The 20,563-nt window shown below is 36.6% G+C and overlaps 1 protein-coding gene and 1 pseudogene across 3 annotated transcripts in view; one reads left to right on the plus strand and one right to left on the minus strand.

Moving 5' to 3' along the window:
• The window catches only part of ZFYVE9 (zinc finger FYVE-type containing 9), a 205,389-nt gene that overhangs the window by 95,828 nt on the left and 88,998 nt on the right, over positions 1 to 20,563 (minus strand). For 2 of the 3 annotated variants that reach the window (XM_037827231.1, XM_037827230.1), the window contains exon 4: positions 17,275 to 19,382. The exons of the other annotated variant lie outside the window; for it this stretch is intronic. In XM_037827231.1, coding sequence (XP_037683159.1) covers positions 17,275 to 19,382 — 2,108 coding nt within the window. The remainder of the gene's footprint in view (positions 1 to 17,274; positions 19,383 to 20,563) is intronic. 3 annotated transcript variants of the gene reach the window in all.
• Positions 1,246 to 2,496, plus strand: LOC119528182 (annotated as a pseudogene).

Consider the following 20,563-nt stretch of genomic DNA (forward strand, 5'->3'; position numbering starts at 1 on the left):
CAACTTTGTTCTTTTTCCAGATGTTTTTGGCTATTCAGGGTCCCTTACCCTTTCAAATAAATTTGATGATTGGCTTTTCCATTTCTGCACAGAAGGCTGTTGAAATTTTGATTGGGTTTATGTTGAATCTGTAAATCAATTTGGGTAGAATTGACATCCTAACAATATTTAGTCTTCAAATCCATGAACATGGAATGTCTTTCCCTTTCTTTAGATCTTTGATTTCTTCCAGCAAAGTTTTGTAGTTTTCTGTGTATAAGTTCTTTACATACTTGGTTAAATTTATTCCTAGATATTTTATTCTTTAGTTGCTATTGGAAACAGATTTTTTTCCCTTGACTTCTTCCTCAGATTTTTCATTACTACTGTATAGAAACACTACTGGTTTTTCTGTGTTGATCTTGTACCCTATCACCTTGCTGAACTGGTTTATTAGTTCTATTAGCTTTGTTGTAGATTTTTGGGTACTTTCTATAAATAGGATCATGTCGTCTGCAAATCATGAAAATTTTACTTCTTCCTTTTCCATTTGGATGCCTTTTACTTCTTTTTCTTGCCAACTGATCTGGCTACAACTTCCAGTATAATGCTGAATAACAACAGTGACAGTGGGCATCATTGTCATATTCCTGATCTTAGAAAAAAAGCTTTCATTTCAGTCTTTCACCATTGAGTATGACGTTAAGCTGTGGGTTTTTCTTTATCATGTTGAGGAAGTTTCCTTCTACTCCTATTTTTTTTCTAAGTGTTTTTATCAAGAAGGGATTTCATCAAATGCCTTTTCTGCGTCTATTGGGATCATCACAGTTTTTCCCCTTTGTTTTGTTCCTGTGGTGTAATACATTAACTGATTTTCATATGCTGAACCATACTTGCATACATGAGATAAATCCCCCTTGATCATGGTGTGAAGTTCTTTTAATGTATGTTACTAGAATAAAAATTCAATTAAAAAAAAACCCCAGGACTGTACAACACAAATGGTGAAACCCACTGTAAACAATAGACTACAGTTAATAATACAATTAGAAAAATATTCTCTCATGAATTGAAACATGTATAACACTAATGCAAGGTGTTAATAATAGGGTGGTATATAAGAATTCCGAATTTGATGCCATGATTTTTCTGTAAACCCACAACTTCTCTATTAAAAAAAACAAACAAACAAACAAAAAAAACTTATTACAAAGCTACAGTAATCAAAACAGCAAGGTTTTCTCTGCAGAATCACCATGATGGCTGGGACCATATCCAGAGAACTTCAAGGCCCTCACTGCTGCTCAGTTTAGAGGGGCTCAGGTCCACATTCTCTCCACACCACTCCACTTCCACTTTGGCCAAACCAACTGCACTCCTGAATTTCTTTGCAAATTTCCTGCTGGCAAGGCTCCAGCATTTGAGGGTGACAATGGATTCTGCATGTTTGAGAGCAATGCCATTGCCTACTATGTGACCAATGAGGAGCTGTGGGGAAGTACTTCAGAGGCAGCAGCCCAGGTGGGTGAGCTTTGCTGACAGCAACATAGTCTCCCCAACCAGTACCTGGGTGTTCCCCACCTTGGACATCATACGACACAACAAGCAGGCCACAGAGAATGTGAAGGAGGGGTGAGGCAAATTTTGGAGCTGCTGTATGCTCACTTGAACATAAGGACTTTTCTGATGGACGAACATGTGATACTGATTGACATCATGATTGTGTACACCCTGTAGTGGCTCTACAAACAGGTCTTTGAGGCTTCTTTTCCCCAGGCCTTTCCTGATACCAATTGTTGGTTCCTCACCTGCATTAATCAGCCCTAGTTCCAGGCTGTGTTGTGGGAGGTGACAGTTTCGTGCTAAGTTTGCGGAGAGCCAGACTAAAAAAGACATCCTATGGAAAAACAAAGGTATATGGGAGGAGAAGCAGAAGCCCTGGCTCAGTGGAAACAGGAGAAAATGACAGCTGCCCCTGTGCCTGAAAAGGAGATGGATGAATATGGGCAGGCAGTGGCTGCTGAGCCGAAGGCCAAAGACCACTTTCTCACCTGCCCAAGAGAACCTTTGTGCTGGATAAATTCATGTGCAAATATTCCAATGAGGATACAGTTTCTGTGGTGCTGTCATATTTCTGGGAGTACTTTGATAAGGACTGCCAGTCCTTGTGGTATTTTGAGTACCACTCCCTGAAAAATTCACCCAGACCCTCATGAGCGGCAACCTCATCACTGGAATGTTCCCGTGATTGGACAAGCTGAGGAAGAATGACTTTGCCAGAGTCATCCTCTTTGGAACCAACAATAGCAGCTCCATTTCCGGAATGTGGATCTTCTGAGGCCAGGAACTTGCTTTTCTGCTGAGTCCAGACTGGCAGGTGGACTATGAGTCAGACACATGGTGGAAGCTGGATCCTGGCACAAAGGAGACCCAGATGCTGTTCAAGGGTCCTTTTCCTGGGAGGCAGCCCTCCAGCATATGGACAAAGCCTTCAACCAGGGCAAGATCTGCAAGTGAGCATCACTTGCCATCACCTAGCTGCCTGCACCTGCCCTTCAGGGAGATAAGGGTCATTAAAGGAAACTGAACATTGAAGAAAAAAAAAAAATAGCATGGTACTGGCACAAGGACAGACATATAAATCAATGGAATCAAACTGGGAGTTCAGAAATAAACCCTCATGTTTACAGCTGTTCTGGTTTGCTAATGCTGCCCGTTATACAAATACCAGAAATGGATTGGCTTTTATAAAGGGGGTTTATTCAGTTACAAAGTTTACAGTCTCAAGGCCATAAAGGGTTCAAGGTAATGCATCAACAATATACCTTCATCAAAGAATGGCCAATGGCATCCAAAAACTTCTGTTAGATGGGAAGGCACGTGGCTGGCATCTGCTTGCTCCCTGGTTGCATTTCAAAATGGTGTTCTCCAAAATGTCAGTGTCAGCTTCCAATGGCCGTCTTCCAAATGTGTCTCTCAGCTGCAGCTGTTCTTCAAAACGTCACTCTCTGTTGCTCTGAGGTCCTTCTGTCCATGAATTCCTTTATACAACTCCAGTGATCCAATTAACACCCACCCTAAATGGGCGGGGTAACACCTTCATGGAAATTATCCAATCAAACATTTCACTCACAGTTGATTGAATCACATCTCCATGGAAACACTCAAACGATTCCAATCTAATCAACACGAATACATCTGCCCCCACAAGAATGCATCAAAGAATATGGCTTTTTGATGGGACATAATATAGCCAAACTAGCACAATGCCAACTGATTATTGACAAGGGGGCAAACACCACTCAATTGGGAGAGAATAGTCTCTTCAACAAACAGTACTAGGAGAACTGGATCTCCATATGCAAAAGAATGAAGGTGAACCCCTACCTCACATCATATACAAAAATCAACTTAAAATGAATCAAAGACATAAATATAAAAGCCAGAACTATAAAACTCCTAAAAGAAAACGCAGGGAAGCATCTACAGGACCCTGTGTTAGGCAATGGTTTCTTAGACTGTACACTCAAAGCACAAGCAACAAAAGAAAAAAAAAGATAAGTGGGGCATTAACAAATTAAAAACTTTGTGCATCAAAGGACTTTATCACAAAACTTAAAAGAAAATCTCCTCAATGGGAGAAAATATTTGGAAATCAGATCTCCATTAAGGGTTTAATATCCAGAATATATAAAGAATTCCTCAACTCAACAACAAAAAGACAAACAGCCTAATTTAAAAATGGGTAAAGGATTATTGGAAGCAAAGTAGTTATTTTAGGTTATTTGTTTTCCTTAATCCATTGCTTTGTTTGAAATGTTGTGGGGTTTTCTTGGTTCTTGTTTGCCTGTTTGTTTTTAATTTTTTGATAAACAAAGTTAAAAAATTGAAAAAAAATCAGTAGAAAAATGGGAGTAAAAACTAAATGACAAATAGGGTGGGATGGGGGGATGGTTTGGGTATTCTCTTTTCACTTTTATTTTTTATTCTTATTCTGATTCTTTCTGATGTAAGGAAAATGTTCAGAAATAGATTGTGGTGATGAATGCATAACTATATGATCATACTGTGAACAGTTGATTGTATACCATGGATGACTGTATGGTTTGTGAATATATTTCAATAAAACTGAATGTAAAAAAAAACAAACAAACAAAAAAAAAAACAATAGATAACCGGAACAACATATAAGATCTTAGTTCAGAAATGCCACCTTTGGATATGAAGAAAAGGAATAAAAATATTTAAGTTAAAAAAAAAAAAAAAAAAGGGTAAAGGACTAGAACAGACATTTCTCCAAAAAAAGACATACAAATGGCCAAAAAACACCTGAAAGATGCTCAACATTATTAGCCATTAGGGAAACACAAATCAAAACTACAATGAGGTATCATTTCATGCCCACTAGAATGGCTACTATATTTAAAAAGGGAAAATCACAAGTGTTGGAGAGGATGTGGAGAAATAGGAACACTAATTAATTGCTGGCTGGAATGTAAAATGGTATAGCCACTACGGAAGGCAGTTTGGCAGTTCCTCAGAAAGCTATGACCTGGCAATCTCACTTCTAGGTATATATCCAAAAGAATTGAAAGCAGGGACTAAAACAGATATTTGCAACTGATGTTCACAGCAGCATTATTCACAACTGCCAAAAGATGGAAGCAACCCAAGTGTCCATCAACTAATGAATGAATAAACAAATGTGATATATGCACATATTGGCATATGATTTAGACATAAAAAAGACTGAAGTTCTGGTATATGTGAAAACATGATGAAACCTTGAAGACATCACGATGAGTGAAATAAGCCAGACAAAAAATGTCAAATATTATATGATGTAAGTGATATGAAATAATTAGAATAAACAAACTCAGAGTCAGAATCTACAATACAGGTTACCAGGGGGGTGGGTAGAGATAGGGAGTAGGGAGTTAATGAGTAAAACATACAGAGTTTCTATTTGGGATGATGGAAAAGTTTTGATAATGGATAGTTACGATGGTGGGACAACATTGTGAATGTAATTAAGAGCACTGAATTGTTTATTTGAATGTGGTTAAAAGGGGAAATGTTAGATCGTATGTTACTAGAATAAATTTTTTTTAAATATTCATGGAACTGTACAACACAAACAGTAAACCAAATTAAACCATGGACTATATAGTTAATAGCACAATTATAAAAATGTGCTTTTGTCAACTGTAACAAGGTACTACACCAATGCAAGATGTTGGGTGGTATATGAGACTCCTGTATTTTATGCATGATTTTCTGCATTTTTCACAACTTCCCTAATCAAAAAAAAAATTTAGTAAAAGCTCTAAACAGATACCTCACCAAAGAAGATAAACAGATGACAAACAAGCGTACGAAAAGAAGCTCAATATCTTGTCATTAGAGAATTGCAAAATAAAACAATGAGAAACCACGACACAACTATTAGAATGGCTAAAATCTAAAACACAGACAATACCAAACGTTGCTGGTGAGGACATGGAACATGCAAACTCACATTCATTTCTGTTGGGAATGCAAATTGCACAGTCATTTTGACAAGACAGTTTAGCGTTTTCTTACAAAGCTAAGCAAAGGCTTACCATACAATAAGCAGTGTGATAGTGCTCCTAAGATAATTACAAAATGAGCTGAAAATTTATGTTTGAAAAACACCTGCATATGAATGCATATAGCAGCTTTACTTATAATTGCCAAAAACTGGAAGCAACCTTTCAACAGGTGAATGGACAAACTGTGGTATATCCAGTCAATGGAATGTTCTTCAGCAATAAAAAAAAAATGAGCTATCAAGGCATGAAAAGACATGTAGGAGCCTGAAATGCATATTCCTAAGTGAATGAAGCCAGTCTGAAAAAGACTACATGCGGTATGATTCAAAATATATGTCATTCTGGAAAAGGCAAAACTATACGGGCAGTAAAAAGATCAGTAATTTCCAGGGGTTCATGGACGAGGAAAGAGGGAAGAACAGGTGGAGCACAAGGATTTTGAGGGCAATGAAACTACTTTGCATGCTATTGCGATGGTGGACATATGACATTTATCAAAACCCATAGAATTGTGTACACGAGTGAACCCTAAGGTAAACCATCAACTTTAGTTAATAACAATGTATCACTATTGGCTCATCAACTGTAGCAAGTGTACGATAAGAATGCAAGATGTTAATAATAGGAGAAAGTGGGAAGGGTATAATATGGGAATAATCTGTACTTTCTGCTCAATATTTCTGCTCTAAAAAAAAGTCTATTAATTATTTTAATAAAAGTAGGTAAGTCTATGGAGTTGGACTGGGGATATATAGAGATGGGTTGGATGCTGCCATTTTAAATTTGAGCCTGTTAATATAATTTGATTTTTAACTGGGAGTATATATTCTTTGTTTAAATGAAAAGTACTGGCTTTCTTCATCCCATGTCAAAATGTGTATTTTATTGTCAATTCATAATCTGAACATTTATTTTCAATATGAGATTTTAATTCTTTAAAGTATTTTTTCACTTAAACTAAAAATGTGATATGCCTCAAATATAAAAGTACTATTATATAGTTCTGCTAGAAATTACTCCTGACTTTACTGTGGAATACGAATTCAAATTAAATGCAAGGAGAGTTAGAAACTAACTGCAGTTTTCCATTTTACACCAATAAAACATTTTCTACTTTACATTTATTAATGCTCATTATCTGTCAAATCTCTATATTCTCAAGTATCTGAAAGAAGATAAAAAGCTTTCCACAACTATGTTAAAAATTAATCTAGATCATTTTTCAATCTGCAGCTTGATGTTACGCATGTCACCAAGCTATTATTTTTTTTTTAACTGCAAGTGATGAAGATCATGTGTGTCTAAAAGGACCTTAAAGAAACTAGTGTGACAAACGTATCAAAAAAGGAAGCAGTAATTGCAAAATAAAACCTTAAGGGTAGCCCACTGAGCTCACACCCTCATAAATAGCATTCCAGACTAACTGGGATGATTTCCAGAAAAAAAACACTTTCAGGCAGGCACATTTCAAAATGTTTAAAGGCACGTTTTCCCACACAAGTGATCTCAGCTGATTAGTAAATTTAGTAATAATTTTACAGAGATAAAACCGTGTTAGCACTTTTCTTTTTTCTTTTAAACACAAAGGTCCACACAAACTCTTCTAGAGCTGCAAGGAAACAGAAATCCTAGTCTATGCAATTCCTCCTTTTTACAGAAGTGGAAACAAAAGGCCCAGAAGGAGAAAGGTTTCCCCCAAGAGGTTAGAAACAGAACTCTTCATACATATTCCAGTGCTATTTTCCTTACTATCTCTCTTAGAGTTTTCTTTTGTGCTCTGTGTATTCAAACCACTAATGCAGTAGAAATTTATCTGTTTTGAATTATACTTTTAAAGTAAATTAATGTGGAAAAAAATAGCATGAGTAAATTGGGGTGATATATATTATTGCCACTGAACTTCTCCTCTTCAATGACTTGGTGCTCAGTGTTTTTTTTCAATTTTTAGTTCAAAGTCTGAAAGGTAAAGTAAAGCCTAAAAATCCTGCTACCTTTGCTAAGCTCCCCATCACCTAATAGCACCAACCGCTCAACATTTTTGTCTTAAGAATCCAAATACTCAAATTCCCAATCCTTTACCATGGCTCAAACCTACAGTTCACCCAAAGACACTGACTTACATTTCTAACAAGCAATTCAAGTATAGATAAATTTTGTTACTATTTCCAGTGTAGTAAAAAGGTGCTTACCTTATACAATACATAAAACTTAACTTGAAATGGATCAAAGACCTAAACTTAAGGGCTAAAAAAACTATAAAACTCTTCGAAGAAAACATAGGGGGAAATTTTCACGACCTTTCAAAGGGGAAAATCTTCATAACAGGCAACAAAAGAAAAAAATATGTAAATGGCACTTCATTAAAATTAAAAACTTTTATGCATCAAAGGACATTATCAAGAAAGTGAAAAGCTAGCCCACAGAATAGGAGACAATATTTGCAAGTCATATATCTGATAAGAGATTAAACCCAAAATATATAAAGAACTCCTACAACTCAACAACAAAACAAATTTTAAAAGCGGACAAAGGAATTGAACGGACAGTTCTCCAAAGAAGATGTATGAATGGCCAATTATCACATGAAAAGATATTCAACATCACTAGCCATTAGGGGAATACAAATTAAAACCACAATGAGATACCATTTCACACCCACAAGGACAGCTATTGTCAAAAATAAAAAGGGGGGGAAATTAAGTGTTAGCCAGGATGTGGAGAAATCGGAACCCTCCATGCATTGCTGGTGGGAATGTGTATGGTGAAAAACATTGGCAGTTACTCAAAACAGAATAACCATATGATCCAGTAATTTCACTCATAGGTATATACCCAAAAGAATTTAAAACAGAGACTCAAACAGATATTTGCATACCAATGCTCCTAGCAGCAATATTCACCATAGCCAAAAGGTAGAAACATAAAGAAAATGTGGCATATGCATACAATGGAATATTATTCAGCCAAAGAAAGCAATGAAGTTCTAATACATACCACATCATGGATGAACCTTGAAAATATCATGCTGATTAAAATAAGCCAGACACAAAAGGAAGTTATTTGATTACATTTATATAAAGTATCTAGACTAGGTAAATTCATAGAGGCAGAAAAGTAGAACAGAGGTTAACAAGGGCTATGAGGAAGGAAGAACGAAATTGTTGCTTAATGGGTTCAGAGTTTCTGCTTGGGATGATGAAAAAGTTCTGGAAAAAGTAATGATGGTTATACAACATTTTCAATGTAGTTAACATGACTGAATTGTATACTTAAAAATTGTTAAAATGGTAAATCTTAAGTAATGCATAATTTACAATTTAAAAAGGAAGGGAAAAAATAATATGGGACTTTGGAATCAGACAGATTTATGTTAAAACCCATGCACTCCCTCATTTATAAACTCTGCAATTTGGGGCAAGTTCCTTAACCTTTCTGTGGCATATTTTTCTCATCTGTAACTGTATCTCAGAGAATTGTTATGTTAGACTAGATGAGCCTGGAATGTTCAAAAGTTTTACTCTATTCTCATCTCCTACACCATCCCAAACACAAAATATCTAAACCAAGTATTAGCTCAAGAAGTTTCACTTTTAATGGCTATTTTTCTTTCTACTACTATCTACAGTAGTACATCATAATCGGCCACATAGGTGAAGGTAGCAGATAAAGTGTGACAATGTCTTCCAAATGACCAAAATAAAAGACGTACAACTTTTTTTCCTTTTCGGAATCTTCCACCCTTTTGAAAAACCTCTCCTTACTTTATTCTTAAACTCAATGGTTTCCCTAGGCTTTTGAAGTCAAATGCTTGTATGAAAAGGGGTCAAAATATTCAAGGCAATGGAGGTTGACAGAAGATGAATAACCATGATCTGCTGGAATCAGTGACTGCCATAAGAAATTAATAAAGATGTATCACAATGGCGATAATTTGAATGTACAGGGCACCTTTTGGGAAAGGGGTTCTCTTAACTCTTTCTCTTCTATAATTCATCATCACCCATCATATAATTATAAAATAAAACCCACATTTTCTTAGCATTTTAGAGTGCGTCACGTTTTTCCAACTAACAAAGGCAAAAATGGACCCGTATGCCTTGATCCCCATTATAGTAATACAGAAATAAACTGTAATATTTTAACTTTCATAAGTTTGAGTGTATTTTGTATTCTACTTAAGTAAAACATTATACCAAGATAAATATAACAATTACAATATCTACAACTTATTAACAGTTTATAGTCCCCATACTGTACTACATAACTTCCTACAATTTTCTATTAACTTCTATATTCAAATGTCTCTAAATCAACCCATTCTTTGTAAGATTAATGTATTTCCTTTCCCTATGGCCAATTCTCCAGCTGTGCTCTGATGTGATCCCATTTTTCTCCCCTACTCTAGAACTTTATTCCATAAATTATATCTACTTTTTACATCTCCCTAAGTTGCATTTTGTGTCATGACTTTCCTGAACCCCTCTGCGATTCCTGGCAAAACTAACATCTCATTCCTCAATGTCCCTGAAGTATTTTGTTTACACTGTTAGTATGAATGAGGAAGAGCACCAGACCAAACAGTATGATTGAAGGGAAGAGTACTAGCTTTCTAGTCAGACCCGAGGTGTTGAATCCAGGCTCTGACACTTACAGGTTGTGTGACCTTGAATATATTCCTTGATCTCTCTAAACCTCAGACTATTGATCAGTCAAATAAGAAAACTTAACACCCACTCTACAAACCTGTGATGAGGATTAAATAAGAATGAATGTAAAGCACACAGAACTGGCACTCTTAATACACTGTATTATAGTTAGTAGTGGGATGGTCTGTTTGCCTACTCACATCAGTGATTCATAACCTTTTTTATTTTCAAAAAACTCAAGGAAATCTGGATATTCCTCTCTCCTCATTTACTCAAATCAGTGGTCCTAATTATAAACTCCATGAGGTCATCAATCCCAATTTATATATTTACAATAGCCCAGAACCTTTCAAATATTAGAGCTTATTAAATGCTTGCTGAAGGATAGAAAATTTAGTTGTGGATACCAGGTAGAGAAATTACTGGATATACTTTAATTCTACTTGAATGGAACAAAGTTTCTTTTTTCAGCATTCAACATTATTCTACAAATTCATATTGTTTGGGGTATTCTATCTACATTCCCAGGACAGTCTGATTAACTTAATACTGAGAAAAATTGTAGCCGTGTTTATTTTACAAGCCCTTTCTTCAGGGAAGCTCAAGGATTTTTAGACATTGTTTCATCAATCCTTACAACCCTGAGTTAAAAGGAGATGGAAAGGGGGGAAAAGGGTGGAATTGTGCATAGCCAATCCATAAATCCATGTGACTTACATAGCAGAATTCTGTATTAAACATATATTACCTACTCAACAAAAATTCTATCTAATTTTTCAATTTATGTGCATTTTGCTATCATTTCATTTCTGAATCCACAAAAAGTACCTATTTACTCATTACAATCTGGATATGCTGGTCTGGAGCAAAAATATTTTTATTATTTGCATAAGAAATCAACAATTTCAGTAAGTGTTATACACAGTACACAAAATGTTCAGCAACATAAAAATGATGGATCTAATCCCACAATAGGGAACTGACTGTTCAGGTCACAGGTCTACTTCAGCTAACAAAAATATTGAGAAATATTTAGGAATTAGGCACATTATTTTCTTCAAACTTTAATAACCAGAGACCCAACAGCCCAGTCTCAGTTTTAATTTATCTTTTTGCTCCTGATCATTTGGTTCTTTTGTGTTCATTAGGACCTTGCTGATAGTCCACTTAGAAGCCATTCTCCTCCTTTTCCTTGTTAACAGAATTCCACTTATGTTCAGGCAACACTGTGCTCAACCCAAAGAAGACAAATCATGATTGATCTTAAACAGTCCTGGCAATCCTGTTCCCCTTTGCCAGCAACTGGTCTAAAATTGGACCTGTAGCCTAGAACTGACCAATAAGTTGAAAGGAGAAGTTGCCAGGGATTCCTTCCTCCCTGATAAAAGGAATAACAGCAGTGACAGTGTGAATCCTTGCCATATTCCTGATTCTAGAAGCAAAGTTTTCAGTCTTTCACCACTAAGTATGATGTTAGCTGTGGGTTTTTCATACATGCCCTTTATCATATTGAGAACGGTTCCCTTCTATTCCTCGTTTTTTAAGTGTTTTTATCAAGAAAGAACACTGGATTTTGTCAAATGCCTTTTCTGCATCAGTTGAGATGACGTGGATTTTTTTCCTTCATTCTGTTAAAGTGGTGTATTACATTAACTGACTTTCTCATGTTGAACCACCCTACCACACCTGACATAAATCCCACTTAATCACGCTATATAATTATTCTAATGTGCTGTTGGGATCAGTTTGCTAGCATTTTGTTAGGGATTTTTACATTCACAAGGGATATGAGACTGTAATTTTCTTTTCCGTGGTATCTTTATTTGGCTTTTGGTGTAAGAGTGTTGTTGGCCTCAGAGAATGAGGATTGGTATTAATTGCTCTTGGAATGTTTGGTAAAATTTCCCTGTGAAGCCATCTGGTCCTGGGCTTCACTTTTGGGGGAGGTTTTTTATTCCTGATTCAATCTCTTTACTTGTTATTGGTCTGCTGAGATCTTCTACTTCTTAAGTTAAAGTAGGTAGTTTGTACTGTAGGCAGTTTCTATGTCTAGGAATTTGTACATTTCATCCAGGTTGCCTAATTCGTGGCTATACAGTTGTTTATAGTGTCCTATTATAATCCTTTTTATTTCTGTGGGGTCATGGTCCCTTTCATTTCAGATCTTAATTGTTTTCTATTCCTTTTCTTGTCAGTCTAGCTACAAGTTTGTTAATTTTATTGACCTTTTCAAAGAACTTTGGTTTCACTGATTCTATTGTTTTTTTTACTCTGTTCCATTTATCTCCACTCTAATCCCTCATCCCATTTTTGGGTTTAGTTTGCTCTTCTTTTTCTAGATTCTCCAGTTGTAAAGTCAGGGTCTGATTTGACATCTTTCTTCTTTTTTAATGTAAGCATTTAGAGCTATGAACATCACTCATAGTACTGCCCTTTGTTGCATCCCGTAAGTTTTGCTATGTTGTGTTTTCAATTTCATTTGTCTCAAGATACAGTCAAATTTACCTTGTGATTTCTTCTTTGACCCATTGGTTATGAGTACATTGCTTAATTTCCACATATCTGTGAATATTCTGATCTTCCTGTTGATTTCTAGCTTCATTTCATTGTGGTCACACAAGATACTTTGAATGATTTCAGTGCTTTTTAATTTATTGAGACTTGTTTGGTATGCTAACATATGTTCTATCCTGGAGAATGATCCATGTGTACTAGAAAAGAAAGCGTATTCTGCCGCTGTTGGGTAAAGTGGTTTATATATGTCTGTTAGGTCTAGTCGGCTTAGAATAATGTTCAAGTCTTCTATTTCCTTATTGATAATCTGTCTAGATGTTGTATCCATTATTGAAAGTGGTATACTGAAGTCTCCTACTATTAATGTAGAACTATTTTTCCCATCAAACTTTTAATATTTGCTTCATATATTTTGAGGCCCCACCATTAGGTGAATATATATTTATAATTATTATGTCACCTTGTTGAATTCTAACCCTTTCTCAGTATATAGTGAACTTCTTTGTCCCTCATAACAGTTTTTGACTTAAAGTCTATTTTATCTGATATTAATATAGCTACCCCAGCTCTCTTTTGGTTACTATTTGCATGGCATTTTTTTTTCTTCCTTTGACTTTCAACCTACTTGCGTCTTTGAATTTAAGTTGAGAATCTTGTAAACAGCATATAGTTGGGTCATAAGTTTTTATCCACTCTGAGTATCTGTGCCTTTTGTCTACAGGGTTTAATCCATTTACACTTAAAGTAACTACTGATAATGCAGGACTTTCTTCTGCCACTTTGCTATTTAGTCTTTGTAAGTCTTACACCTTTTCTATCCTTCCATTTTTCCCTTAAAGCCTACTTTCATATTTATTTGAATTTCTGTACTGTAGCATTTTGAGTACCTTGTTTCTTCCTGTATATTTCAGAAATATACAGAAATATATTTCAGATATTTCGAAATACATTTCACATACATTATTTGGGGTAACCATGGGGCTTAAATTTAACACTCTAAATCTGTAACAATCACATTTGGTATGATACAAATTTGACTTCAATAGCATACACAAACACTGTTCTTATATCCTTCCATTCCCCCAGCTTTTTCTTGTACTTTTAACAAATTATATCTTTATACCCTGAAAGTCCAAAACCATAGATTTATCATTTTTTTAGTTTTTGCATTTTAGAACCAGTAAGACGTAAAAAGTGGAGATATATACCAAAAAATACAATAGTACTGACATTTATAATTATCCACGGGGTTACCTTTACCAGAGGTTTTTATTTCTTTATGCCGCTTTGAACCACTGTCTAGTGCCCCTTCCTTTCAGTCTGAAGAACTTCCTTTAGCATTGCTCATAGGAAAGGTCTAGAGGTAAGGAACTTCCTCACCTGTTATTTAACAGGGAATGTCTTAATCGCTCCCTCATTTATGAAAGACAGTCTCACCAGATATAAAATTATTTGTGGCAAACTCTTCCTTCATCACTTTAAATATTCTGTTCCACTGCTTTTTTGCCTCCATAGTTTCTGATGAGAACTCATCACTTAATCTTACTGAGACTCCTTTGTACATAACACGTTGCTTTTCTCTTACAACTTTCAAAACAGTCTCCTTGTCCTCGGCATTCAACAGCTTGACTACTGTATGTCTGGGAATGCTTCTCTTCAAATTTATCCTTCTGCAGTTTGCTAAGGTTCCCAAATGTCTTTTGTTAAGTTTGGGAAGTTTTATACCATTACTTCTTTGAATATTCCTTTCGCCCTTTCGTTCTTCTCTTACTGCATATACTGGTACACTTGATGGTACCCCACAGGTCTTTTGAACTCTGTTCACTTTTTTTCCATTCATTTTTCTTTCTGCTCCTCAGCCTGAATCATTTCAATTGTCTTGACTTTGAGTTCACAGATTCATTCTTCTGCCAGCTCCAATATGCTGTTGAAACCCTCTAGGGAATTTTTTAATTCAGTTATGCTGGTCTTCAGTACTTCTGTTTGGTTTCTTGGTTTGTTTGTTTTGGCTTTTAGTAATGGGAATTTACTAGCTTACAAGCTTACAGTTCTGAGGTCATGAAAATGTCCAAATTAAGGCATCATCAAGATGATACCTTCTTCCTGAAGACCAGCTGCCTGTGATCCTGGATTCCTCTGTCACATGACAAGGCAAAAAGCAGAGTCTGCTCGTCTCTCTCTTCTCTTTCAGGTTTCACTGCTTTCAGCTTCTTGCTTCCATGGCTTTATTTCTCTTTGTCTGAATTTCATTCTCTTATAAAGTACTCCAGTAAGAGGATTAAGACCCACCCACAATAAGGTGGGTCACATCTTAAGATACTACTCATGTTTGGTTCCTTTTTAAAATTTCTATCTCTTTAATGAGATTCTCATATTGTTCATTCATTATTTTCCTCATATCCTTTATTTCTGTCTCCTTGAGCATATTAAGGAGATTTCTATCTCCTTGATCATTTAGATCTTCTATCTTCTTGAACATATTAAGATTGTTTTTTAAAAGTCTTTGTCCAATACCTCCAAAGTTTGGTCCTCTTCAATGACGGTTTCTAGGTTTCTGGATTTTTATCTTGTTCCTTTGAATGGGCTGTTATTTCCTGTCTCTTTGTCTTATAATCTTTTGTTGCACACTGTTCTAGTTTGCTAATGCTGCGGAATGCAAAACACCAGAGATGGATTGGCTTTTATAAAAAGGGGGTTTATTTGGCTACACAGTTACAGTCTTAAGGCCATAAAGTGTCCAAGGTAACACATCAGTAATCGGGTACCTTCACTGGAGGATGGCCAATGGTGTCCGGAAAACCTCTGTTAGCTGGGAAGGCACGTGGCTGGTGTCTGCTCCAAAGTTCTGGTTTCAAAATGGCTTCTCCCAGGACGTTCCTCTCTAGCAAGCTTGCTCCTCTTCAAAAGGTCACTCACAGCTGCACTGAGTTCCTTCTCTTTGAGTCAGCTTATTTATATGCCTCCACAGATCAAGGCCCACCCTGAATGGGTGGGGCCATGCCTCCATGGGACTATCTCATCAGAGTCATCACCCACAGCTGGGTGGGGCACATTCCAAGCAAATCTAATCAGCACCAAAATGTCTGCCCCACAAGACTACATCAAAGATAATGGCATTTGGGGGACACAATACATTCAAACTGGCATACACACCATACACTTTAATTTTAACATGTTAACCCTAGATTTAGTCCATGAACTGCCTGTTTCTTAAACTTTATTCTGGCTAGTCGTATGACAGAAGTTTCCTTGAGTGCCAGGAGCTAACAAAAACCAACCAACCAAAGCAAAATCTTTTCACTGTCTTTGCAAATCGCCTCTGCATAGGCTGGTGTTCTCCTTCAGTGTTTAGCCCTCCTATCAAATAGATTAGTCAGAGGAATGTGAAGTGCATGATCCTCTTGATTTTTTCTGAGGCTGCTTCTTGTCCTGAGCTTGTGCTTGCCTACAGCCTTAGGAACTCCCCCATTTACAGGAATTCGAATGCCCACTCTAGTCCCTATGAAATAGATACCCCCACCATGGGTGTTCTGTCGTACGACTTAAATCAGGTAATCCTTTGCTGCAGGCCACTTGGACTTAATTGTTTTTTATATTGCTTTAGGTGTCTGCAAGCTGCTTCTGATTGCAGAACAAGTTCTGAGAGGGCAAGCCAGAGAAGAGTTTCCTGGTCCAGTCTTTCAAGCTACCATCTATTAGATTGTTCCTGACATACAGGCGCTGCAGGATGTACGCAGGGATTATTCTGCTCCCTTCAGAATAGTGCCAGGGACCGATAATCAGAATGCAAGCTGGCTCTACCCCACAAAGGGATAGGGTAAGAGAAGGACTAGCAAGGGCACCACGAGCTTCTCATACCGTTTTTCGAAGCCGTGTTTTCTTGATTCAGCACCCGCCCAGTTACTGCACCCCTTTAACTCTTCTGGAGTTCTGAGAAAAATTGCTCTGCCATTTTTTGCTAGTTGTTCAAAGATTCTGTATGGGAACAGTACCCTGGAACATGTATACCACCACCTTAGCAGAGCAAAATCTCCAGCTCTATTTTGTTTCACAGTTACGTGGGAGGAAACCTGGGAGGGAGGGAGGAGGAAAGGAGGGAGGGAATGTGTGAATAAAGTTCTAAAACCACTAGGGAAAAAACTGGACAGATTCTAAGTATAATATTCAATTTCTCAAGATTTCAAAAATATGAAGTCAATCGTTAATACTTCTTACAACAAAGGAAGACCAACTTCCTCATTTCAAATCATTCCATTAACCAAGTGTCAATCAATACAGAAACCACAATGTTAACACTTCCTCAATTTTCATCTCATCATGAAAACAGATTCAGCTTAAATCTTGGCAACAAAAAAAATTATATAAACTCTAAGAATATGCACATTCATTTTTTATTAAGAAATTTACTAGAACTGGGTTTTCAACTTTAATACTCTACATACATTATTTTTATAATGCCATCTCAACCAGAAGTATGTTCACCTCATATTGCCTTCATTAATTTCTAATTGAGCATTACAAAAAGAACATGCCAGATTTCTGAGGTGATACACACAACTTACCTTCCCACATGCTCTGCAATGATGCCTCCTTTTGGTGAATGTAAATCTGGCTTCACATTTCATGCAATTTGGAGCCTGAGAATCTGGTACCCATACTGGAGCCACCTCTCCCAGAGTAGTAAATGGCTTTCTGGCAGAAATTCCATATTGACCAGCTCTGAGATCATTATCTGGGCTATCAGGAGCTAACGCAAGGCACGGTCTACTGGAGATTCCAGTCTCATAACTTTCTAAATGTTCCCCATTTGTGTCAGCAATAGAGATGTTTCCCAAAGAGCTATTGCAAACACTGTTTGCTGAGTTGTCCCCTAATTTTGCTTTCGCAAGAATATCATTTTTGTTTTTAATATTATTTCCACTGTTTGCAGCAAGGTCATTTTGTAAATGGTCTGATAATGGCTTTGGAATTTGAAGTTTAAGATTAGAAGGTTGCTTGGGTCTTGCACCACCAAAAGGAACACTGATAGATTGCAGGTTCGCTACGATCTTGGGAGAAGATTGCCCGAGTACTGATGGAACTTGACTACAGAAATTTTGTAAATAATTTTTCTTGATTAGGTCACCTGTGCTATTTAAAAGCAGTCCGCTCCCTTCTGAGGTCTCATTTCCTCTCTGTTCATAAATATTCAAGTAGCATTCTGATTTGCTCTCTTCTATTTCCTTTTCTTCTGTTACTGAATCTTCTTTGGAGGGTAAAGTCTTTGGAACAAAAGCAACAACTGGGCTCTGCATTCCATAGGAATCACAACCATTAGATAGAGAATGTGCTGCTGGTGAATCCATACCAGTGGACAAATTACATCCTTCACTTTCATTCACACAAGTTCCTTTTAAATCTAGACCTGCTTCTGCCATTCCATTACACTCGCCTCTACAATCACCAGAAATGTCCTCAAGCTGATTCATCTGCAGAAGCTTCTCATTTTCTTCATTTAATTGGCTGTTATTGAGCTCATTTAGTTTAGTCAATTTCCAATTAGTCACCTCCCGAGTTTCAGAGAATTGGTCTGTTATATTAAGAAATTTTGTAGTGCCAGGAATTTCTGCATGTTCACAATCTTCATTTTCATCAGCCCTAACTTCACTGGGCACAAGACAATCTGATAACTGTTCACAGTTAACATCCCTTCCAGACGCATTAGGCATGTCTTGTTTGAGAAGCAAAGGTAAACCAGATAGGAGGGATTCTTCCATTGCTCTCTCTTGTGCTGACCCTTTTTTCATCAGAATCCCCTCACTCAAATGGGAAAGGGAGTTTGGATTCCCTAGAGCTGTCCTAGGAGAACTGGTTTTGCCAGTGAGGACCTCATCTGGTGTACAGTTCTCTTGCCTTTTAACAACAGGACCTTCATCTGCTCCCTGGGATGAGATCACAGAATCAATTGTTAAATGTGTAATCGTAGACATGGGAGGGTCTCTATCTATATTTTCATCATCCTTTAATTGTGAAAGGGAACAGACACTGGCTAGACTATCAGACGAAGTAGTGCATAGATGGTTAACAGCATTTCCCTCGGTATTTGGTCTACTCAATGGATCCATTTGTTTCTCTAAGTTTTTATCTTTTTCAGTGGATCCATTTATACTAAAGCTAATTTGCTCAGTTTGCCTGTTTTCATTATCCAGTGAACAGCTAAAAGCATCCATGAGGGATTGACTATTAAAATTGTTACAATCCTGCAAATCACTTTGTAATGTCCTTTTATCACAGTTATGCATAACGGCTACAACAAGAACGTTTTTCTCATCTGGCAGACAAGCTGGATTTCCACATTTCTTCTCTCCCACTTCAACAGCATTGCACTGATCATTCCGAATACAGTTTCTCTTAATTAATTGATCTTCTGCAACAGCATTTTCATCAATCCACATTGTGGCAATCTCTGGATTTAGACTATCGTCCTGTCCATTAGCACAATGGTCCTCTCCCTCCGTAGTCAGAGCTGCTGAATGAGCCAGAGAGAAGGTTTTCAGCTGTGGCTGTGACTCATTAGAAACTGCAGGTTCATTCACACTGGCCAATGCAGGATTAAATGACAGTTGATGAGAAGGTTGATCTAGAATCTTATTCCACTTTGTATCCAATAAAGTAGAAGAAACTGTTTCATCTGGAAAAATAAATATTTACAATAAGTTTGCTGGCAACAATGGAAAAGCTATAAGGGCTAAGTTAATCAACTACATTTCCAACCATACTGTGAAAGTAAACTATTCCTAGGATATGATGGTTTCTAATTGTTGGCTAGGAGTAAGAAAATATATGTTAAAACTCTATATTGAACAAGATCAAATGGTGATATCTCAGAAAATTCCAAATGACAAAAGACTTCTATACGTCAATCTAATTAAACTGGCCCCACAGGCTATATTGGAGAAGATGCTGTCAGACTGACCAGGTGTAAGGTGAGGCGAGGTAGAGGAAAAAAAAAATGACAACAGTGGTGAGGAAAAAGCAACTGAGTGGGAAAGAAAATGAAGGCATTTTCTGTGGAGATGGAATGCTCTGTAATCTATATCATGATTGGTGTATAGGTTACATAGATACAGCCATTTGTCAAAACTGTAAAGATTTGTCCACTTTAAAGTATATAACTTTTATCTTGAAACTGTAAAAAGATAACAGCATTGAAGCAGGGAGTGAAGAGAGGATGGAGATAAAAATGAAACAAAAATCACAGAGTGTCCATCATTGTTGAAGCTGGGTGATGGGTATACGGGGTCTTATTATACTATTGTTTACTTTGTATACATTTGAAATTTGTCCATAACAGTAATTAAAAAGTTTGCTAAATATATGAAATTCTGTTAATAACCACATCACAACAGATGACTGTATATGTTTAAGTAAATGAGAGAAATAAGAAATGCACTTACTGCCTTTCCTGCCTTTCTTCCTATGGTAACTCTGATAATCATGTTCTTGAATTTATATTCTCATCAGTAGTAAGATTAATTTTCAATGCTCCCATGGTACCTTGTTCATATATCTATTAAAGCATTTACTAGACAATGACTTGTTTACCTGTCTCTTCACCCACTTAAGACTGAAAGAAACCATTTCTTTTCAACACCCTCACTTTGCATAGTACCTAGTATATAATAGGTATACAACATATGGGGAGTATCTACCCTAGTGAAAACATTGGGCTTGAAGAACATGAAGACTAAATGATAGCTCTAGCGTCCAAGAAGTACATAAACTAGTTGGGAGAATAAGATGTAGATACAATACATATGAATAGCTAATTAGCAGTACAGGGTAGTATAAGTATTTGTAAACTATTGTGCA

The sequence above is a fragment of the Choloepus didactylus genome, chromosome 2 (genome assembly GCF_015220235.1).
Source record: "Choloepus didactylus isolate mChoDid1 chromosome 2, mChoDid1.pri, whole genome shotgun sequence".
NCBI lineage: Eukaryota > Metazoa > Chordata > Mammalia > Pilosa > Megalonychidae > Choloepus > Choloepus didactylus.